We start from the raw sequence: 17,103 nt of genomic DNA on the forward strand, positions 1-17,103 counted from the left end.
CAAGTTTGCTTGCTTTTTTTTTCCCTTTTTATCCACCCTCCCACCTCCCTGTAGGTTTCCCACTGTCTGTTTACTTGGTTAGTTTTAATGGAGAATGGAAGTGTAAATCCAGAAATGAAGGTTTGAAGTGGCAATATGTTTGTGTATATGTTTAGGAAGCGGTGAGAACACAGAGAACGCTGCTTCCAGTTGAAAGTATCCTAGAAGACTGTAACCTTGCATCAGCTCTGTTGTGCTCCACGCTCTGGTTACAATTGTAAAATAAAGTGTGTATTTGAGGTGTGCTTTTTGAATTTCAGTTTCAACAAATAAAGATTTAATTTTAAGGCAAAAAAGTTCAGATGTCCGAAATGACGAAATGCAAAATAATACGTAGTACAAAATATATGGGTACCGTTTCAATAGTGAAGTGGTCTTTAAAAGTTTGCTAGCAGTTTTTGCTAAAATTGAAAAGTAGCAATGAATTTGATCTCATAGATTTGAAAGGTTGAAAGTGTATGTTATTTTTGTGCTAGCTGATAAAGCAGATGGTGGATGGTACGAAAAATGTTAATTAAGGAACAAGTAGGACGGACTGTGGAAGTACCTTATGCCAAGAAATGAAGTTGCCTGTTGAAGTAAGGGTATGTTAAAATCCAAACGTTTTGTGGAAATTGGTTTGTTACTGTTGATACAGCACATCTAAAATGATAATTCCTTCATTGATTGTGGTTGTGCTTTCTCCCTGTCTTTTATTAGGCTGTACTGCTCCTACTATATACTTCTCCTATACAAGGACTAGTTAGTTGAAGTATGTGAGTCTTATGTAATGATGCAAAATTTTAGATTATTTGGTGTGAAGAAATTTGTTTTAAAACTATTGGTTTCCTTACCTTTTGGTCAGTGATACATAAACTCATATGTTTGTAGTTACAGGTATCAGAAAAAAACCACCAAACTTAAACAGCTAAGCAGCTAAAAAGAATTGTTTAAATGATTTGAACTTCAGAGGATATGTGGTATGGCTTACTGTTTAACTGTAAGGAGAAATAAGCCTTTAAAATGCAAGCTGTGTCTCTAGGTTGGGATGGTAGTGGGTATTAAATGAACTGCTTCAAATTAAATGGTAATGCTGCATAGGTGTTTATGCAGTGCACTTTTATTTGAATTTTATATCAATTTATGACATGTAATTATTTCTACTTGTTCTATTTGCTTACCGAGGTAGAAAACTGATATAAATATTATGTCTTAAGGTGAAGCATATTATTCAAAATTTCTGGAAATTCATAATTCAAATAAAGAATAATACGGGCATTTATCTCCCTCAACCAAATCAAGAATTTGTAGAGTATATTTTTAAAACATGAATATTCCCATGCCTTTTTCTCAGCCTTCCGTTCTAAAGTAAATGATGGATGTTAACCCAAACTGTGGTTGCTGCTTTGATCCCAGAGGAATTTTTAGACACTGCAGTAGGAAAATAGGATCTTCAACTTGATTCATCCTTTCCATGTTTCCGAGTTGTGCGTAACCTTTTTCAGTAGCAATGGCATAGGAGATGGTGTTTTTGTAAAATATCTCTTCCAGTTTCTGTTTGATGCAGAAACCTTAACTTGTGGAAAGCTGAAAGATTCCACATGACCTAAGAAGTTGGCTCTTGGTGAAGCAAGGGGCCTGAAAAAGGGATTGAATTTCTCAGAAACTGGCTGCTTAGGCTAACTCCAACATTCAAAGTTGCTACGATGCCATGCTGATGGTAACTAATTATAGCTGCAGCACAAAGCGTTAGTGTCAGTTTGCAAACAGAAGAGTTAATTGCCACATTGGACCTTTGAAATAGCAGATAAACAAATTTATTCTGTAAGATAAAAAGGCCATTAATGTGTTCCTGCTGTGATCGTCTGCCTTATTGCCTTTCTCATTTCCTGAGGCTCTGTAATTAAACCATTAGCTTGCGTACCATGCCGTGAGTCTGCTGTGGTGAGAGGAGATAGATGACGACCTATTTCATGATTCACTAATACAATTCATCTTGGCCTTGCATGGTTTAAAAAACAAACAAACAAAATAACTGAAAAGCTTTTAGTGTTCTTGTGGGTATTGGAGACACTGGTAACAGTCCTCTTTTTTAATTCTATTAGTTTCCTTGTTCAGCTGAAAACACAGCTTGCTGAATAGCATGGTACATAAAATCAATGTTGCCAACTCAAGCCTTATTTTCTGCATGATTGTTCCTTTTTTTTTTTTCTCCCTCCAATTTGGCATATGAACTTATAGGAGAAAGCTTACCTGTACTATAAGAAGTCTTTTAATTTCTCCAGACATATCCATTAGCTTCCTTTAAAGTAGCTAGATTTCATGGATTTGCTTGTCCCTCCAAAGAAGATGTTTGGTGCAATAGACACCTTCAAGGTAGGTCAGTTACTTCAGTTTGAATTCCTGGTTTCTTAGCTGCCTCACCATCTTCTTTCAGGTGTCTTATCTCACATTATTACATACCTGATCACTTGGTTCAAACTCGGACTATATCAGACATGACCGATGCTAGTAGCTACCCACTTGGTGTTCAGTGTTCCAAATGAAGAGGGTTTCAGTCCAATTGAAATCCGTTGAGATTGTAATCTTAGATTTTTCTCAATCAGTCAGCTCTCCTGGATTCATTTGTAGACAGACTGAGAATTCTGTTAAACCAGTGATTCTGAAAATGGAGGATGGAGACTGTAAGAAACAGGAATGGGGATAAATAGACTTCAGGCTTGGACTAGAAGCTGAGTGAAAAGACTGTGACTGGATCACAGTAATGAGGGACAGCATGCAGAGTTCCTGGCAGCCGGGAGGTTTTCTCTGACCCGTTCCTGCTGCAGTGGAGGGTTTTGGCTAGGCAGCTGCATTCCCAGCCTCTGACAGAGCTGCCTTCTTGCCCGTTAATCTCCCTTTCCTGATAAATGCTTCTCAAGATATGCTTTGCAAAAACATGCATCCTAGAAAGTAGTTTTCAAAATAGTGAGCTGGACATGGAACTTAGTGTGAAGGAGCTGAGGAAAGCCTGTCGAAGAAAATAACAATAATAATAAAATGGCTTTTAAAAAGAAAGGGGGCATCTTGCATAAATCATGGCGCCTGAATTTGACTCTTCACAAATGTGATTGATCAAATTTAAGCTTGAAGCAAGTAGGCTGAAGCTGTAATGGCAAGCTTGTAGTGCCTTCCCAGACACTAAGCCTGTTGCACAGCTAGAGATCATCTTTCATGAGTGGTCAATGTGCCTTTATGCACAGCCAGCTGAGTGGAAAAACTAGCTATTCTTCTGATTAAAAGTTTAGCTTCTTTGCTTTCTTTTTGGAAGTGGTGGACTTTTCCTAGAGATTTTTAGTTTTTTTTTAAAAACAGTTAATGGGAAGCGTGTATTTGCACATCAAACCTGGTTTTGAATAATACTGAAATTTGGGCTGCTTATTCTGTTTTTAAGTGGAATCTTAGAAGGCAATTTAACTCTTGTTTCCTTGGAGAGACCAAGTGCAGCTTTGCCTTGGCCAAGAGAAATGTCCTTTTTGCTTATAAACAACAATATAAAAATGAAAGAAAAAAAAAGATGAATACTTGCTATTTCACTGTTGATTCTAAGAGGAGACAAATCAGTCATGCCATGAGGTAAATAAGTGAGATCAAAGCTCCCTTTTGTGATTGCATTTGCACCTTAAAGAAAAACTGCACTGATGTGACGTTGGGGTAACCAATGCATGTTTTTAAACTATGGTTAAAAATGTGTTTCTTTGTCAGCAAAGATGTAGCTAGGCTTCTGCTTGTCTTGATTGCCTTCACAGTTTGCTGGGCTAGGAGTTTCCTATTTCCAGGACAATGTTGCAAATGCAATGTACCAATAAAGGTAGTTGCTCTTGCCTTTCCTTAGCCCTGACTCCTCTCACAAGAGTACCATCAAGAGTTTGGGTTAAAATGATTTGCTGTTGAGATCAAGCAACAGAATGTATTTTGTCAGGAGAGGTGCTGGCAGTACATTTTTTCATGTATCTGCTTAGAATTGTTTTATACAGTACATAGGAATAGGTTCTAGGACATAGGAATGGGTTCTATTTATTACTGCTTTTTTCTGCTTTTAATGGTTAGATCACTTTCCCTTGAATTTATAGCCCAAAACAATTGAAGAAAATTATGTTCACCCCCAATGGTTGTTACATTGAACTAATGCGGAAATTGGTATTTATTTGTACTGCTTTTTTGGGTCAGAACTTCTGGGTACAAGGCATTACTTCTTTCTTACCTTTCAGAGCTTTGATGTTAAATAATTGAACGAGAAATGAGAAGTTGTTGAATTGTAGCAGTGTGGAATACACTGAAAGGAGAGAACTGGTTTAAATTTGGGGCAGGGGAATCGTCTTCTAGGATCTGTTAGTTGTTCACTTTAACTTTAGAACTGGTTTAATAGTGTGTGCTGTAGATGTACTGCTGTTTGGTCAAAACTAGTAAAGGGAAACTGAAGCCATATATGATTGCTTAGGTTACCAGTTTGTTATGTGTTAATGCCCATGTTGCTATCCAAAGCCAGAAGCGGTTTTGCCATTTGATACTGTACTGGGGCAAGGCATATTATTCATTGGCTTTGCATGTCTGTCAGCTTTTATAAGGCAAGAATGTCAGCACAAGGTGCATCCAAGTGAAATGGAGTTGGGCACAAGAAATGGCGTAGCAACTGTTGCTATTTGCAATCCAGACAGTGATCTTTTCTCCACACTGTAGTTTTGGACAATAGCCCTGCTCAGGGACACAGCATCTGGTAGAGGAGTAATTTAATTTTAATGATGATGCTGTAACCACATTTTCAGAGATTTTGGTGCAACATGATGTTAAGTTCATGTTTGAAATAGTAAGAGTTGTGTGTCTTAAAATTTTTATTTATCACAGAAGGAAAGGGAGAAGCCCCCAGAAGAAGTCTCCCAAAGCATAGCCTAACTGGCATGAATATGTGAGAAATAAGCATCCTTTGTTTAGGATGATTGGTATCGGGTTGTAAATCATCCCCAGGAAGACTGTCACCACCTTTGTGTAGCTTCTTTCTTTGCAGATTTTGTTTGCATGTATCATAATTAGTGTATCACTCCCAAAGGCAGATTGCTGCTTTAGGTGCAGATGGATATGTGTGAATCTAAGGTGTTTCATCTAATTTTGATACCCTCAAGAGTATGCCTTTTTACAGTCCTTGCTTACACAGATGGTGTTGAAAACAGCTGCTGGAAGTAATAGATTTAAGTATTTCCAGCACTGTAATACTGAAAAGAAGAAAGCAGTAGAGATTCACTTCGGCACCAAGAGCTGTGCTTATAAATTACCTTCCTTGGAATACAGAAACTACAGGTGTTCCGTATGCCATTAAAATGACAGCTGAATCCATTGCGTATTACTCCCCACCCCAGGCAAAGGTTATAGGAAGCTGTTTTGTTGCTGGGAAAGAAAAAACAAACAAACCAAACCCAACAACCTAAGAGGTATTTGGAAGAGCTTTCAGTAATCGTGGGGAATGTGCATGCGTGGGGCAAATATTGAAAGAATTAGAGGACCTGAGAAAAGGAAAAGAGCGTAAAATTTATAGATGTATTGATATGAAGACAAAACAGGGTTTTTTTGAAAAACATGTTTATTCTAATACTTCTAAAGTGTTCAGTGACTGAACTCACCTGAAGGTTCTTAGATTCTTGTATATGAATACCTTGGGAAGAAAATTAAGTCATGGAGTGCAAGACCTGAAAAGGCAATTGGAGGTCAGCTTTTTGAATGGGATTTATAAAGGCTATAATATAGGAACTGAAGACAAGCATTTTTTCATTCTGGCTTTTTTTGTGTGTGTGTGTGTGTGAACTTTGTCATAGGGCCATCATATATTATACAGAAGTTCCAAAGAGAAAAATTACATGAGTTGGTTGGGGGTCACTGTGAGATTCAGTGGCTGTATACCCTAAGAACATTTACCAGTAATTTGGTTGGTTGAACTAATGTCATCCTATTAAAAATCTGTCTGTAGGCTTTATGCGTGTAAAAGAACATTGAAATAAACTATGCAGATAATCCCTGAAATGTCTGTAGGTCCAATTTTTTTCCTGTCTTCTTCCATGCCCTGAAAATACTGAGTTTCTTAAAGAAAATCCTTCTGCAGTGTGAGTTCTTGTACTGTAAGAATGTAACATGTGTAACATGTATTTCAAAATAGACTTGAGTTGTGCTGCTATGAAATCACCAGGGATTCTTGAACTCTTTGTGTTCCGGATCTTCCTTCTTGCTAATACCCCTCAACATCTAAAAGCCTGTCCCATTCTGAAGCCAAAGGACCAGGGTGACCCACTTGTGGCTTTCTGTCCAACAGAAGAATTTTGTTTAGCAGCAGCATTCCTTCTAGGAATTTTTTTTCTTGACTTATTTCAAATAAGGCCTACAGAAATAGAGTGTTAGGAAGCCGTGAGTCTATTACTTCAGTCTCATTACTCCTGTGCAGCGTGGCAACTCTGTGAATACGCAGATTCACAGATTAAGTTGAGGGTCAGCAAGCTCATTAATTGTACTCCTAAATGGCAAGTTAGCTAAGAGTTTGAATTTTATTTCCTGTAGGTATTATCAACCCAAAGAATCCTAAGGAAGCACCAAAGTCCTTCAGCTTTGACTACTCTTACTGGTCCCACACATCGGTAAGTTCTTTTACAAGAAAACTGTTTTGTGGTTGGGTTTGGTTGGGTGGTTTTTTTTTTGTGTGTTGACTGCCTTGATTTAACTGCATTCTCTTCTGATCACACCATCCCCGTCAGATGTTTCTGCACTGTCTCTCACCCTCATTCAGGTTAAAAACCTGTCATTGTATGTTGTCTTTTCCTGTTTGGGGGAGAGCAGAACGCTGAGCTGGAGTTTGATAACAAGTTGTAAATACTTGAAAGATTACTGAAAATGCTCTCAAACAATGTTCTTTTCTAAATATTTTAAGGATGCATGTAAACCACAGTTAATTCAGTTTTGCTCTTAGACACGTGAAAGTTGCTTGAGTTCTTACAGTTCAAGGAGAGATGTGGTCTGGGTTCCCTTGGCATATCTGGAAAAGACGGAGTAGTGATCCATGTTTCTGATTAGCTGCAAAAGCAATAAACTCTTCATCTAGCTACTCTGCCCCACCCTCCTGTGAATTGGTGCTAAGGTCTTGCTGACTTCCACTAATTGTTCTACAGCAGAACTGTGTTATTCTGCCATCTACCCCTCCCCTGCCTTATTTTCTGAAAAGATATAGAAAGAAGTGATAATGCATTTCTCTAAGATTAATTTTAGTAACTTGGATGGTGCAAATAAGATTTAATATTTCTGAGCAGATTTGTGGCCAACAATATTGTTTTCATGATGAAAAACTTGGATTTATGCAGCTTCTTTACTGAATCTTCCAGAGCAGCCATGCAAGTAGATTACAGGATCGGTCAGACAAACATTGTAAGCATAATTCCTGAAAACTAGCAGATAAGCAGCATCAAGGAAAAGAAGTGGTCTGATAAAACCTTGATCCCGACATTAGAATGTTAGCACAGCTGCGTTTGTCCTGATTTTAGGAGCAAGTAATGTTAAAATCCAATATTTCAGGAAGAGAGAGAATGCTAGGTTAAGAATAACATAGTCATACAATGTAGTGGCATACTCCTACAAAATCAAGTTTCAGTGATGTTATCTGTGCAGTCTCTTCTGGTTTGTGCAACATAAAACGTCTGTGTAGATAATCATTAGTATGATAATTTTCTCAAGTATTTTTACCAAGGACTTGATGATCAAGAGAGGACATCAGAAAAAAGAGCATATATGCTGAATCCAGCTTTCTGTCAGTATTTTTGTATCCTGTACCATGCCTGGAGCTGCATCTTGGATTGCCTCTTGTAAACGTGGGTCTGATCAGTACAGTGCCTGAAATGCACTACTTAAAAAAAAAAAAAAAGGACAATTAATTTCTACAATTCATGAAGTTCTGTTTCAAACGTGTTCTATATTTGCCTTGAGACCTGGCAAGTGTATTCTTTTTGACATCTTTAACTTGTGATTTTTTCATTGCATGTGCAGTGTCCCTGCTTTTCAAAATATAACAAACTTTTCCATCGAGTGTTTGAAGGTGGTAACTTGCTTTGTCCTTATACAGATTTCTATTGCTGGATATGTCTACGGTAGAGTTTTTGTTTGTTTTCTCACTGGGCTAAATTGCTTTAAAGCATAGTTGTTTTTTTTTTTTTTCTCCTTTCCTTAATTTAATGTTATATTTCAGTTTTATTGCTAAACTTTAGTTTAGCCATAGAAAAATGTTCTGATACATTGTCCTTGACCGGTTCGGCTACTTGCTAATTTGAAATACGTATTGACATACTTAGGGATTTTGTAGTCACCAGTGAGGTTGTAAATAGAAACCTGGTTTGGATTAGACAGTGGAATCAGACAGCTGCAAGAGAAATGTGGTCATTTTAGTGATTTGTTTACAGTCTTTTGATCTTGAAAAAACCCCAAAAATAAACCTAAGCAACTTTTGCTTCTCTTTTTCCCCCACTACCCTTCAGAGCTCTTGTCAAGACCAGCCACCAAGGGATTTTTTTGTAGCTTCCAGCCCTTTATTCGTTTGTGTTGACTCTCTGAACTCTACTTTTGATTTCCCCCCCGCCTCTCTCCTCCCAAACACCCTGAATCTTGTTTGTTGTTGATGTTGCATGAAACTTTTCCAGTTGGTTGGTTGGTTTCTTTATGCAGATTATTTCCTCAGCATTGATGGAGTGGTCCTCCAAGGGTTATCGTTCTTCTCCAGCTGGTACTGCCTTGGGAAAAAGCTTTGTGTAAAAACGTGCTACGTTTGCCTCTTGCTAAGGGATCGACCTACAAGATAGAAGTAGAAAAAAAAAAAAGGTTGCTTTTTGAAATGTTACTTGAATGATAGGATAAGACTGTATTTATGCTGTTTTCATGTCTTTTCAGCCTGAAGATCCCTGCTTTGCATCTCAGAGCCGTGTGTACAATGATATTGGGAAGGAGATGCTGCTGCATGCCTTTGAGGGCTACAATGTATGCATTTTTGCGTATGGACAAACTGGAGCTGGGAAATCCTACACAATGATGGGCAAGCAGGAGGAGAGCCAAGCAGGCATAATCCCCCAGGTAGAACAGAACCCAGAAAGAGGATTTGATTTATATAGCATGTTCAGACACACACTTGCTGATAGGCTCTTTTTATATTACAGTAACAGTTAAGAGAACCCCAGTTTATTTCTGAAGTGAAAGAAATCTACTGAGGAGAAAGAGCGTTATAAGTTATTTTCCCTCTTGATACTTTTTTTAAAATTGTACTATACACTCTGTGTATTTCTCCTACATCCAATTTCTCCACTTCCCCAAAAAACTAGTAAATCAAGAGGTCTTTCACTGGGTTTTTTGTCTCCTCTGACTTTATCTGGGACAGAACTTAAGCGCTTTGTATTCAGTAGGAATTCAAAAGGTGGTGTTACTGATGAACATGCTACAAACTTTGTGTTAGAAACAAGTTTCCCAAGGCTAAAAACTGAATAATATATTTTGCAAAGAAATTAAGGGTATGAAAACTTGAGGAAAAAATATTTACAGCAACTAAGCACAGACCAGTGTTATTTCCCCCTCTGAAATTTGTTTTTGACATTTGCAATGAAATTGGAATGAGTTGAGATACCCCCACAAGAAATTTTGGCTGGCAACAATTTATGCTATTGTCATGAATTTAGCATTCTATAGCTGTTGGTTGTGTGGCACTTGTTCTACATGCAGGCCTTTCTCAGTGTGTAGGCGCTGACAGTGACCAAGTTTGTTGGAAAATAGTGCGTTCCTCCATTCCCAAAATAGAAATCTGAGACTGCGTTTTGATTTTGGTAGATAAAGTTGCTGGAAAGCTTGAGTCCTCATTCTGCTGCAGGTTTGCAGTAGACATTGGCCCTGTTCCACAGGTGTGAAATAGACAATACAGAGCGTTGTTCTCTGTTAATAGTGTGGGCATATGTACTGAGATAGATTGCAAGTGTTGTGATGATTAGCTTAAAATAATGTTGAAAGAGCTAATGTGATGAAGGACAGAATTGTTATATCTAAGCATTTTGTTTTTATTACAGTAATATAACAGTGTAACAGGTGAAATGAGCTGAAAATCTTTGACAACAGCTTCACGCTAAAATTTTTTTGTTGTAATCTCGATATTCCTATTTGTTTTTCTGAAACCTCAAATACATACAAATTAAACATTGCCATAAACCCCCCCCAACTTAATAATGCTCCTGTAGATTTAATAATGCTCCTGTTACCCTGTTTTATTTAAGATGAAATAATTTCCCTCCAATTTCATTGAGATGCCTTCTCATACAGGTACAAAATGAATTGTCTCTTCAGGGAGACCTTGTTGAATCTGTTCTCTTTCTTGTCACATACACAGAAGGTACAGCACAATTGTGTTCCAAGTAATATAGGGTGTTGACAATAAATTCTTATGTGTTGGCAAAATTCCCTGCCTGCCAGTCCCTAGTGTGAAGCTTCATGATACTTCAACCATGTGTTGACTGAATACTCCAGAATGTATGCTTTCAAAATTGCCTGTATTCTTCATAATCTGTTTATTTCTCATACAGTGGCTTGTAGATATCTGTTCCAGAAACCTGTTTCTTCTCTTATTCCTCTCTGTACCCACGCTTTTTAATTTCCAAATACATATCTGTGGCTTGCCCGCTGTTCATTTCTTCTTCCTTTGTTACCTTAATTTTAGGTCTCTCATTTCGGTTACTTGTAGACAAGCACTCTTGAAGCAGTAGACCACTGATAGTTAAAGTATCCTTCATATGAAGATACTGTTAACAAATTTTGAAATCACTTCTGCCTATTGGTTTAAATCTGAATCCTGGAACTTCAGCACACCAAATAAACAGTGTTGTTTTTATGAGACTAGGAGAGGATTAAGGATTTTAATCATTCCTTTCTAAAATTATTACTTCCAATTCAGTTGTTATAGGCTTTTTCTAATTTTATAGTACAGAATAATAATATTGGTTAAACCTAGAATAATTGTTGAGATACTACATAAAATAAAGTTGAATGATAGTGATGTAGAATTGAGATTAACTATCTTCCAAGTGAAGCTCTATGTGGTTGATGTAATAGGTTCTTTTTCTTCCCCTGCCCTCACTATAAAGCCAATTTAGTGGCCTGTCATAGTAGTTACTTGTTATTACTCAGTAAAGACTAATTTCTGACTCGGGTTTAATCTCTTTCCAGCTATGTGAAGAACTGTTTGAGAAAATCAATGACAACAGCAATGAAGAAATGTCATATTCTGTAGAGGTGAGTCTGGTGAGGGATCAAAGATTATCTGTGTGCTGGACATCAGACTGAGCTTAGGTGCTGCATTATCAATGTTGCATTAAGAAGCAGATTTTTTTTTTTTAAGATGTTTGTCTTTCTCTCTTGTTTGATGTTTGAGGCAAATGTAAATAAAATCTTTCTGGGACTTTTTTTTCCCCACCAGAAAATTAGTAGACTTTTACCTGTGTAGCAATTCTGAAAGAAAAGATGGGCTGAAAAACCTGAAGATGCATTTAGAGGTGGTTTTTTGTTTGTTTGTTTGGTTGGTTTTTTTGACTGCCGGATGGAAGACTACATATTTCTTGTCGATTATTGTAGTCAAAACTTATATCCTATTTCTCTACAGGACTTGTCTAGGATAGCTTAGTCATGCAGTCTTACCTGACATCTGTTAGTAAGGTTGGTTTACAGAAAAAATTGTTTAAGCTGTGCATACACAAGAAATTTGTCAGATCTTAATTTTTCTTTATTATTATCCTTACTTAGGTTGGTTTGTGTTTAGAAAGTGGTTTTCACAGGCTATCATACTCCAGCATTTCTTTTTCTCTTTTGTCTCCCTGCCCAGCTCCAAAATAAAACCAAAAGCAGCTGCTTCACAGAAACAGTATTTTCTTTCTTTTACTGTTTGCCCCCTGCCCCCCCAATCAGTTTTAATGGCTTGACATGCAAATATATTGCGGGCTTGGAAAGAAAGGGAGACCAAAAGAAATGGTAGAAGTCAAATGTCATTATTATTAATAAATGTGAATTCCAATCATTACTGCTTCTAAATTACAGAACTGGAAAATGACTAGTTCTGTGGCTTTCAATCTGTCCATTGTAACGCTTCATTTAATTGTATTTTATTAACATTTGATGTCTTAATGCTTGAATACCATACGAGTCTCATGTTTAGGATTTGTGAATGAGAAGTTTCCCACATTTTCATGCTGTTTTTTCTGTTTGGTACTTGTTTGTGGTTCTGATTATGTCTCCAAGCATAAATTTGTGCATGTGAGAGAGAGAAATAGTCTCTTTTACAATGGAAATCCAAAAGAATGAATATCTGACAAATAAGCAGAGAAGGGAGAGAGCTAGACAGAAGTAGTGACGGAAGTGTATAAATAGTATATTGTGATCTGTTTTGGATATAGAATTCATTTTTCTGAATTGCAGTTATACAAAAAGAGATCTTCAATCTCTAAATTTCTAGATCTGCTGCTTACATCTATAATCTTTCCACAGAATGAAAATGAGTAACTTACTGTCTCTTTTAATATTGAATATCTTTACTGCTGCAGCTGCTACCTACCTGTTGCACTGGGATAAGCCTAGTGCCATGAGAAACATAAAAATTAAAGAATGCATTTAAAAATTATCTTAGCTTCATAATTTATTTCAAGGGGTGCAGATTTAAGATTACCTTAGTTTGACTAATTGTACTGATGACTCAGGAATACGGCAGGATGTGGATACAGCTTAGAATCAAGTTGCTTCTGCATACAAAGAAATTAATTTTTTTTCCCTTCTTCAGTTTGCTTTGGAGGTTCATAAGAGAGATTCCTTGTAAGCAGACTCCTTTTACCACCTGTCTTTTTTGCATTTTTAAACAGACAGTTTTGCTGCTGTGTCATATTAAAGCTGTTAAGATGATTGTGAACTCAAGAATCTAATTTTTAATTAAACACCAATGTTTTTTGAAATGGTTGAGGGATCTATACATGGGTGCAAGGCCTGCAGCTTATGTTAGAGATGCGATGCATGAGACTAGTGACTCTTCTTCCCTTCTGCTATTGTCTCAAGCTGTTAAATGAACTGAGACACCCACCTACAGCTTTCTTGTAGTGGACTGGGAGAGTTTCTACCAGTGGCACTCTGAAATGCTGCAGAGCTGCTTGCAGAGGAAGCCTTAAGAAACACTGAATTGTCCATGCAAATTCCCATTTTCAGGTGAGTTACATGGAGATTTACTGTGAGAGAGTCAGAGACTTGTTGAACCCGAAGAACAAAGGGAATTTGCGGGTGCGAGAACATCCTCTGCTTGGACCATATGTGGAAGATCTGTCTAAGTTAGCAGTCACGTCTTATACAGACATTGCAGACCTCATGGATGCTGGGAACAAAGCCAGGTTAGTGATGGTAGCATGTTATATATTTTTATCTCTGTTGTGGGGATATATGGTATATAGCAGCAAATTTAAAATATCTTCTGTGATGCATTGGCACTTCTAAAAAAAGCTCATGTCACATAAGGAGTATTGTTGAAATATGCCCTGATCAATGCTATTAAAAGGCTGAAATCAATTGGTGTGGTGAAATAGTGCTGCAAATTGCCGTATAGATATTTAAAGCTTGTAATGAGTTGAGATGAAGTATGTAAATAATTATACTGGCTTTTAGTTCTGCCTTTGTTGTGTACTGTATCACTATATTGGTATAAACAGACGTGAACACAGTTTCCTCATTTATTCAAGTGGTCAGGACTAAACTTGGCATTCTAGCTTTAGGTTCTGGTTCATTAGTAGTTGTTTTTATGTCAGCTGTAAGCTCCATTTAACAATGTGTGGGAAAGACTGACATAAATGTCACTTGTGTTGTCTTGAGTGAGTGTAAGGCAGATTGAGTACACAGATTGAGGAAGCTCTGCTTAAACTGTGATGAAGATGGGAGTAATTCAGGAGTGAAAAATCAAAGGGTTTGTTAATGGTATTTGGTGTGGCTTGGTCTTGGTTACAGGGCAGAACATCACCTCTTGGTCTCAGTCTTCTACAGCTGCATTTAGCCCTGCAGGTACTTGTACTTGCAGCATAGAGGCTACTCTTTTCTAAACAAGTATATATCTGTTCATATTTCAGGACTGTGGCAGCTACCAACATGAATGAAACCAGCAGCCGCTCTCATGCTGTGTTTACAATTGTCTTTACTCAGAAGAAACATGACACGGAAACTGATCTTTCCACAGAGAAGGTATGTTACAGATAAGTAGTTTTCTGACTTTTTCACAAATCTTCCCTGTGGTGACTTATTCTTACTGGCAGTATGATGAAAAAATGAGAATGAATTGTTTTTTCTGGTGTTTTGTTTAAGGGTGAACTTGCTGTGTTCATTGACAGAGCCCTTTTATTTCTTGTGGGATTTTTTTGATTGTAATTCGAAAAACAACTAAATGGGGAATATGTGCAGGAGGAGAATATATAGATGTGGGAAAAATATGGCCTTAAGGACTAGATTCTATGGGGAGGGATACATGAAATAAAAGAAGTCAGTTTTCTTCCTCAGTCTTGTTCCCAGAACTTTCTGTGGTTTTGCTTGTCAGTGCAAAATATTTGGTTCGTTAGTTCTTTTCTTTGGGCACAGGAATTGGAATGAGTGAGACTTAAGCACTTTCTGGAATTTGCGTGTTGAAAGGAGGTACACTGTTTAGCATGGAACAGTTTTTTCTGGCTTTTATTACTCTGAACTGCATGCAAAAGTAGCTGAGAAACAGGTAATGTTCATGTTTCTCAACTGACTACTGTGGACAGATCTGAAAAAATGTATGTATTGAAGACACCTTCCCTCCTCCCCCAATGATAAGACCCTGTAAAACTATCATTAACTGACATGCAGTCTGTAGCTTTAGTTAGACCAGTGTTTTATTGTTGGTGTCACTAGACTCAGGATGAAACATTAAGTTTATCTTCCTTTGAGATTCCTGTGTTCTCTGTAGCAGTAACACTTAATTTCTTTTGACTTCTGTTTTGCTCTGTTCATGTTAATCCTCATTCTCTCTTTTTCGGTAGAGTGATACTTAAACCAGAGCATAATCCCAGACACTTCTTATACATAAGATAACAGCATCAGGCTAATTGCTTGTGAAAACTCTGTTTGACTGTAGTTTTCAGCACACTACGGTGATTTTTTAGACAGTAGAGTTCTTCTCATGCCATAGAATTCTTTGAAGTTTTGTTCTTGCTCTAGTTCACCAAAAGCTAGTTCTCATTGTTAATGTGCTTTCTCTCTTCAGGTCAGCAAGATTAGCCTTGTAGATCTAGCTGGGAGTGAGCGAGCTGATTCAACTGGTGCCAAAGGAACCCGATTAAAGGTATTGGGCCGTTGATGTATGGGGAAGGAAAGGGAAGGGGTGCACAAACATCACGTGGAGTCTTTGCTTGACAAATAGTAAGGAAAAAAAAGGATTGCTATTATAAGTATGGAAAAAATAGTTGCAAAATTGAAGACTTCCCCCCTGCCCCATCACAGATGTGACATTTGGCTCATTTAGTCTATAGAGGTTCATGGTTGAACAGTGTTAATTACTATATAATACTGGATTCTGTTTTCTCAGGAAGGAGCAAATATAAACAAGTCTCTCACAACTCTGGGCAAAGTTATTTCAGCGCTGGCCGAAGTGGTAAGTACAGCATTTACTTACCTGCAACCACCTTTCCATAGCTAGTAAAACTGAGACACTAAAAACCATGGAATACAGCAGAATCATTCACTGTTCTTGGCCTAGCATTCTCAGCCAAATTAGCTGTGTATATTTTGATAGATGAATAGTGTTGATAGTATTCTGTGAGTGTCATGCAGGCTGGTAGAAACTTAGTTAATAGATTGAAGCACTGGTTTATTTAGCTGTGAAGAAACCTTGCAAAAGAAGCCTGCATTTGTATAGAAGACATATTCACGTAGCAGGCTTCTAGTTCTGCAGGAAAGTAATTTTATTTTTGTTTAAAAGAATAATTTTAGAAAACTAACTGCAGCTTCATTGTTAAAAATTTTAGAAATACCAGTGTAGGAATATCACTGGCTTTTTTTGCAATGGCAAGACTTAATAATGTGTTGAGTTGAGTGAGCATATGTTAATCCAAACATAGGGTTGTAGGTTTAGAGAAGTACTTTGTCTTTTACATATATACTTAACTACTATTTAAAAAAAAACAACCAACAAGTAAATTATTGCTGTTCCTTTTAAAAATGAGTTCTCAAGAGCTTGGACGAGTTGGATATACTTAAGTGCTTTTTAGGTAAATTCTTTTTAATGAAAACCATTCTCGTTCATTGGGCTTCCCAAGAAAAGAAAATGCTATCCAAACTAACATGGCAATTACATAAACAGCTCTGTTAAGAAGCTCATGTTGTATCTTATTCCTCTTTCTTTAATGCTTTCAACTTAGGATAACTGCACCAACAAGGTATGATGGTCTGAGTAGTAATGATGTCTTTTTTGCCTGAGTGTCAGATTTTATTCTCTTCACTTTGGAATCAAAGAGCAGGGATCTTTGATATCAGATCTTTGAGAAATTCCTGTGACTATAAATTATAGTCATGAAGCCTGAGAATTATCAGTACTAAAATTTAAAAATGTTCTACGGTTGGGGATAGATTTATGAAAAGTACACATTTAAGTATGTATTTAGGAAAATTCTTTTATTACATTCCTGCTCCTGATTTGGTTACTTACCTTGGGAAAATTTACTTTTAGTATGGATAACTGTCTTTGCTTTCATGCTTCCATTCTCCATGCTTTTTTCTTTACCTCATATGATGGACTGTAGGTGATAGTCAATTCTAGTTTTCAGCTTTAGTGTCTGGTTCTTACCTGCCCTTAGTAATTTTACTTGTCCATTGTAAAGTTACTCACCTTTGCCAAGGGACAATAGAACTATTGCAAGACTAACAGTCACATTTTAAGCACCTCATGAGTGTTAAAAGGAGTTTCACGCAAATTATAGTCAGGCCTTGTATTGCAAAGCCATATCCTGTGTTAAATGTGTAGAATTA

At 37.2% G+C, this 17,103-nt stretch overlaps 1 protein-coding gene across 12 annotated transcripts in view; it reads left to right on the plus strand.

Annotated features, from left to right (window-relative positions):
• Window positions 1-17,103, plus strand: part of KIF1B (kinesin family member 1B) — a 98,730-nt gene that overhangs the window by 16,447 nt on the left and 65,180 nt on the right. For all 12 annotated transcript variants that reach the window (XM_075027367.1, XM_075027372.1, XM_075027369.1 and 9 more), the window contains exons 3-9: window positions 6,598-6,674; window positions 8,965-9,144; window positions 11,272-11,337; window positions 13,288-13,466; window positions 14,193-14,304; window positions 15,344-15,421; window positions 15,665-15,730. In XM_075027367.1, coding sequence (XP_074883468.1) covers window positions 6,598-6,674; window positions 8,965-9,144; window positions 11,272-11,337; window positions 13,288-13,466; window positions 14,193-14,304; window positions 15,344-15,421; window positions 15,665-15,730 — 758 coding nt within the window. The remainder of the gene's footprint in view (window positions 1-6,597; window positions 6,675-8,964; window positions 9,145-11,271; window positions 11,338-13,287; window positions 13,467-14,192; window positions 14,305-15,343; window positions 15,422-15,664; window positions 15,731-17,103) is intronic.

Source organism: Buteo buteo, chromosome 5, assembly GCF_964188355.1.
Source record: "Buteo buteo chromosome 5, bButBut1.hap1.1, whole genome shotgun sequence".
In the NCBI taxonomy this organism is placed as follows: Eukaryota; Metazoa; Chordata; class Aves; order Accipitriformes; family Accipitridae; genus Buteo; species Buteo buteo.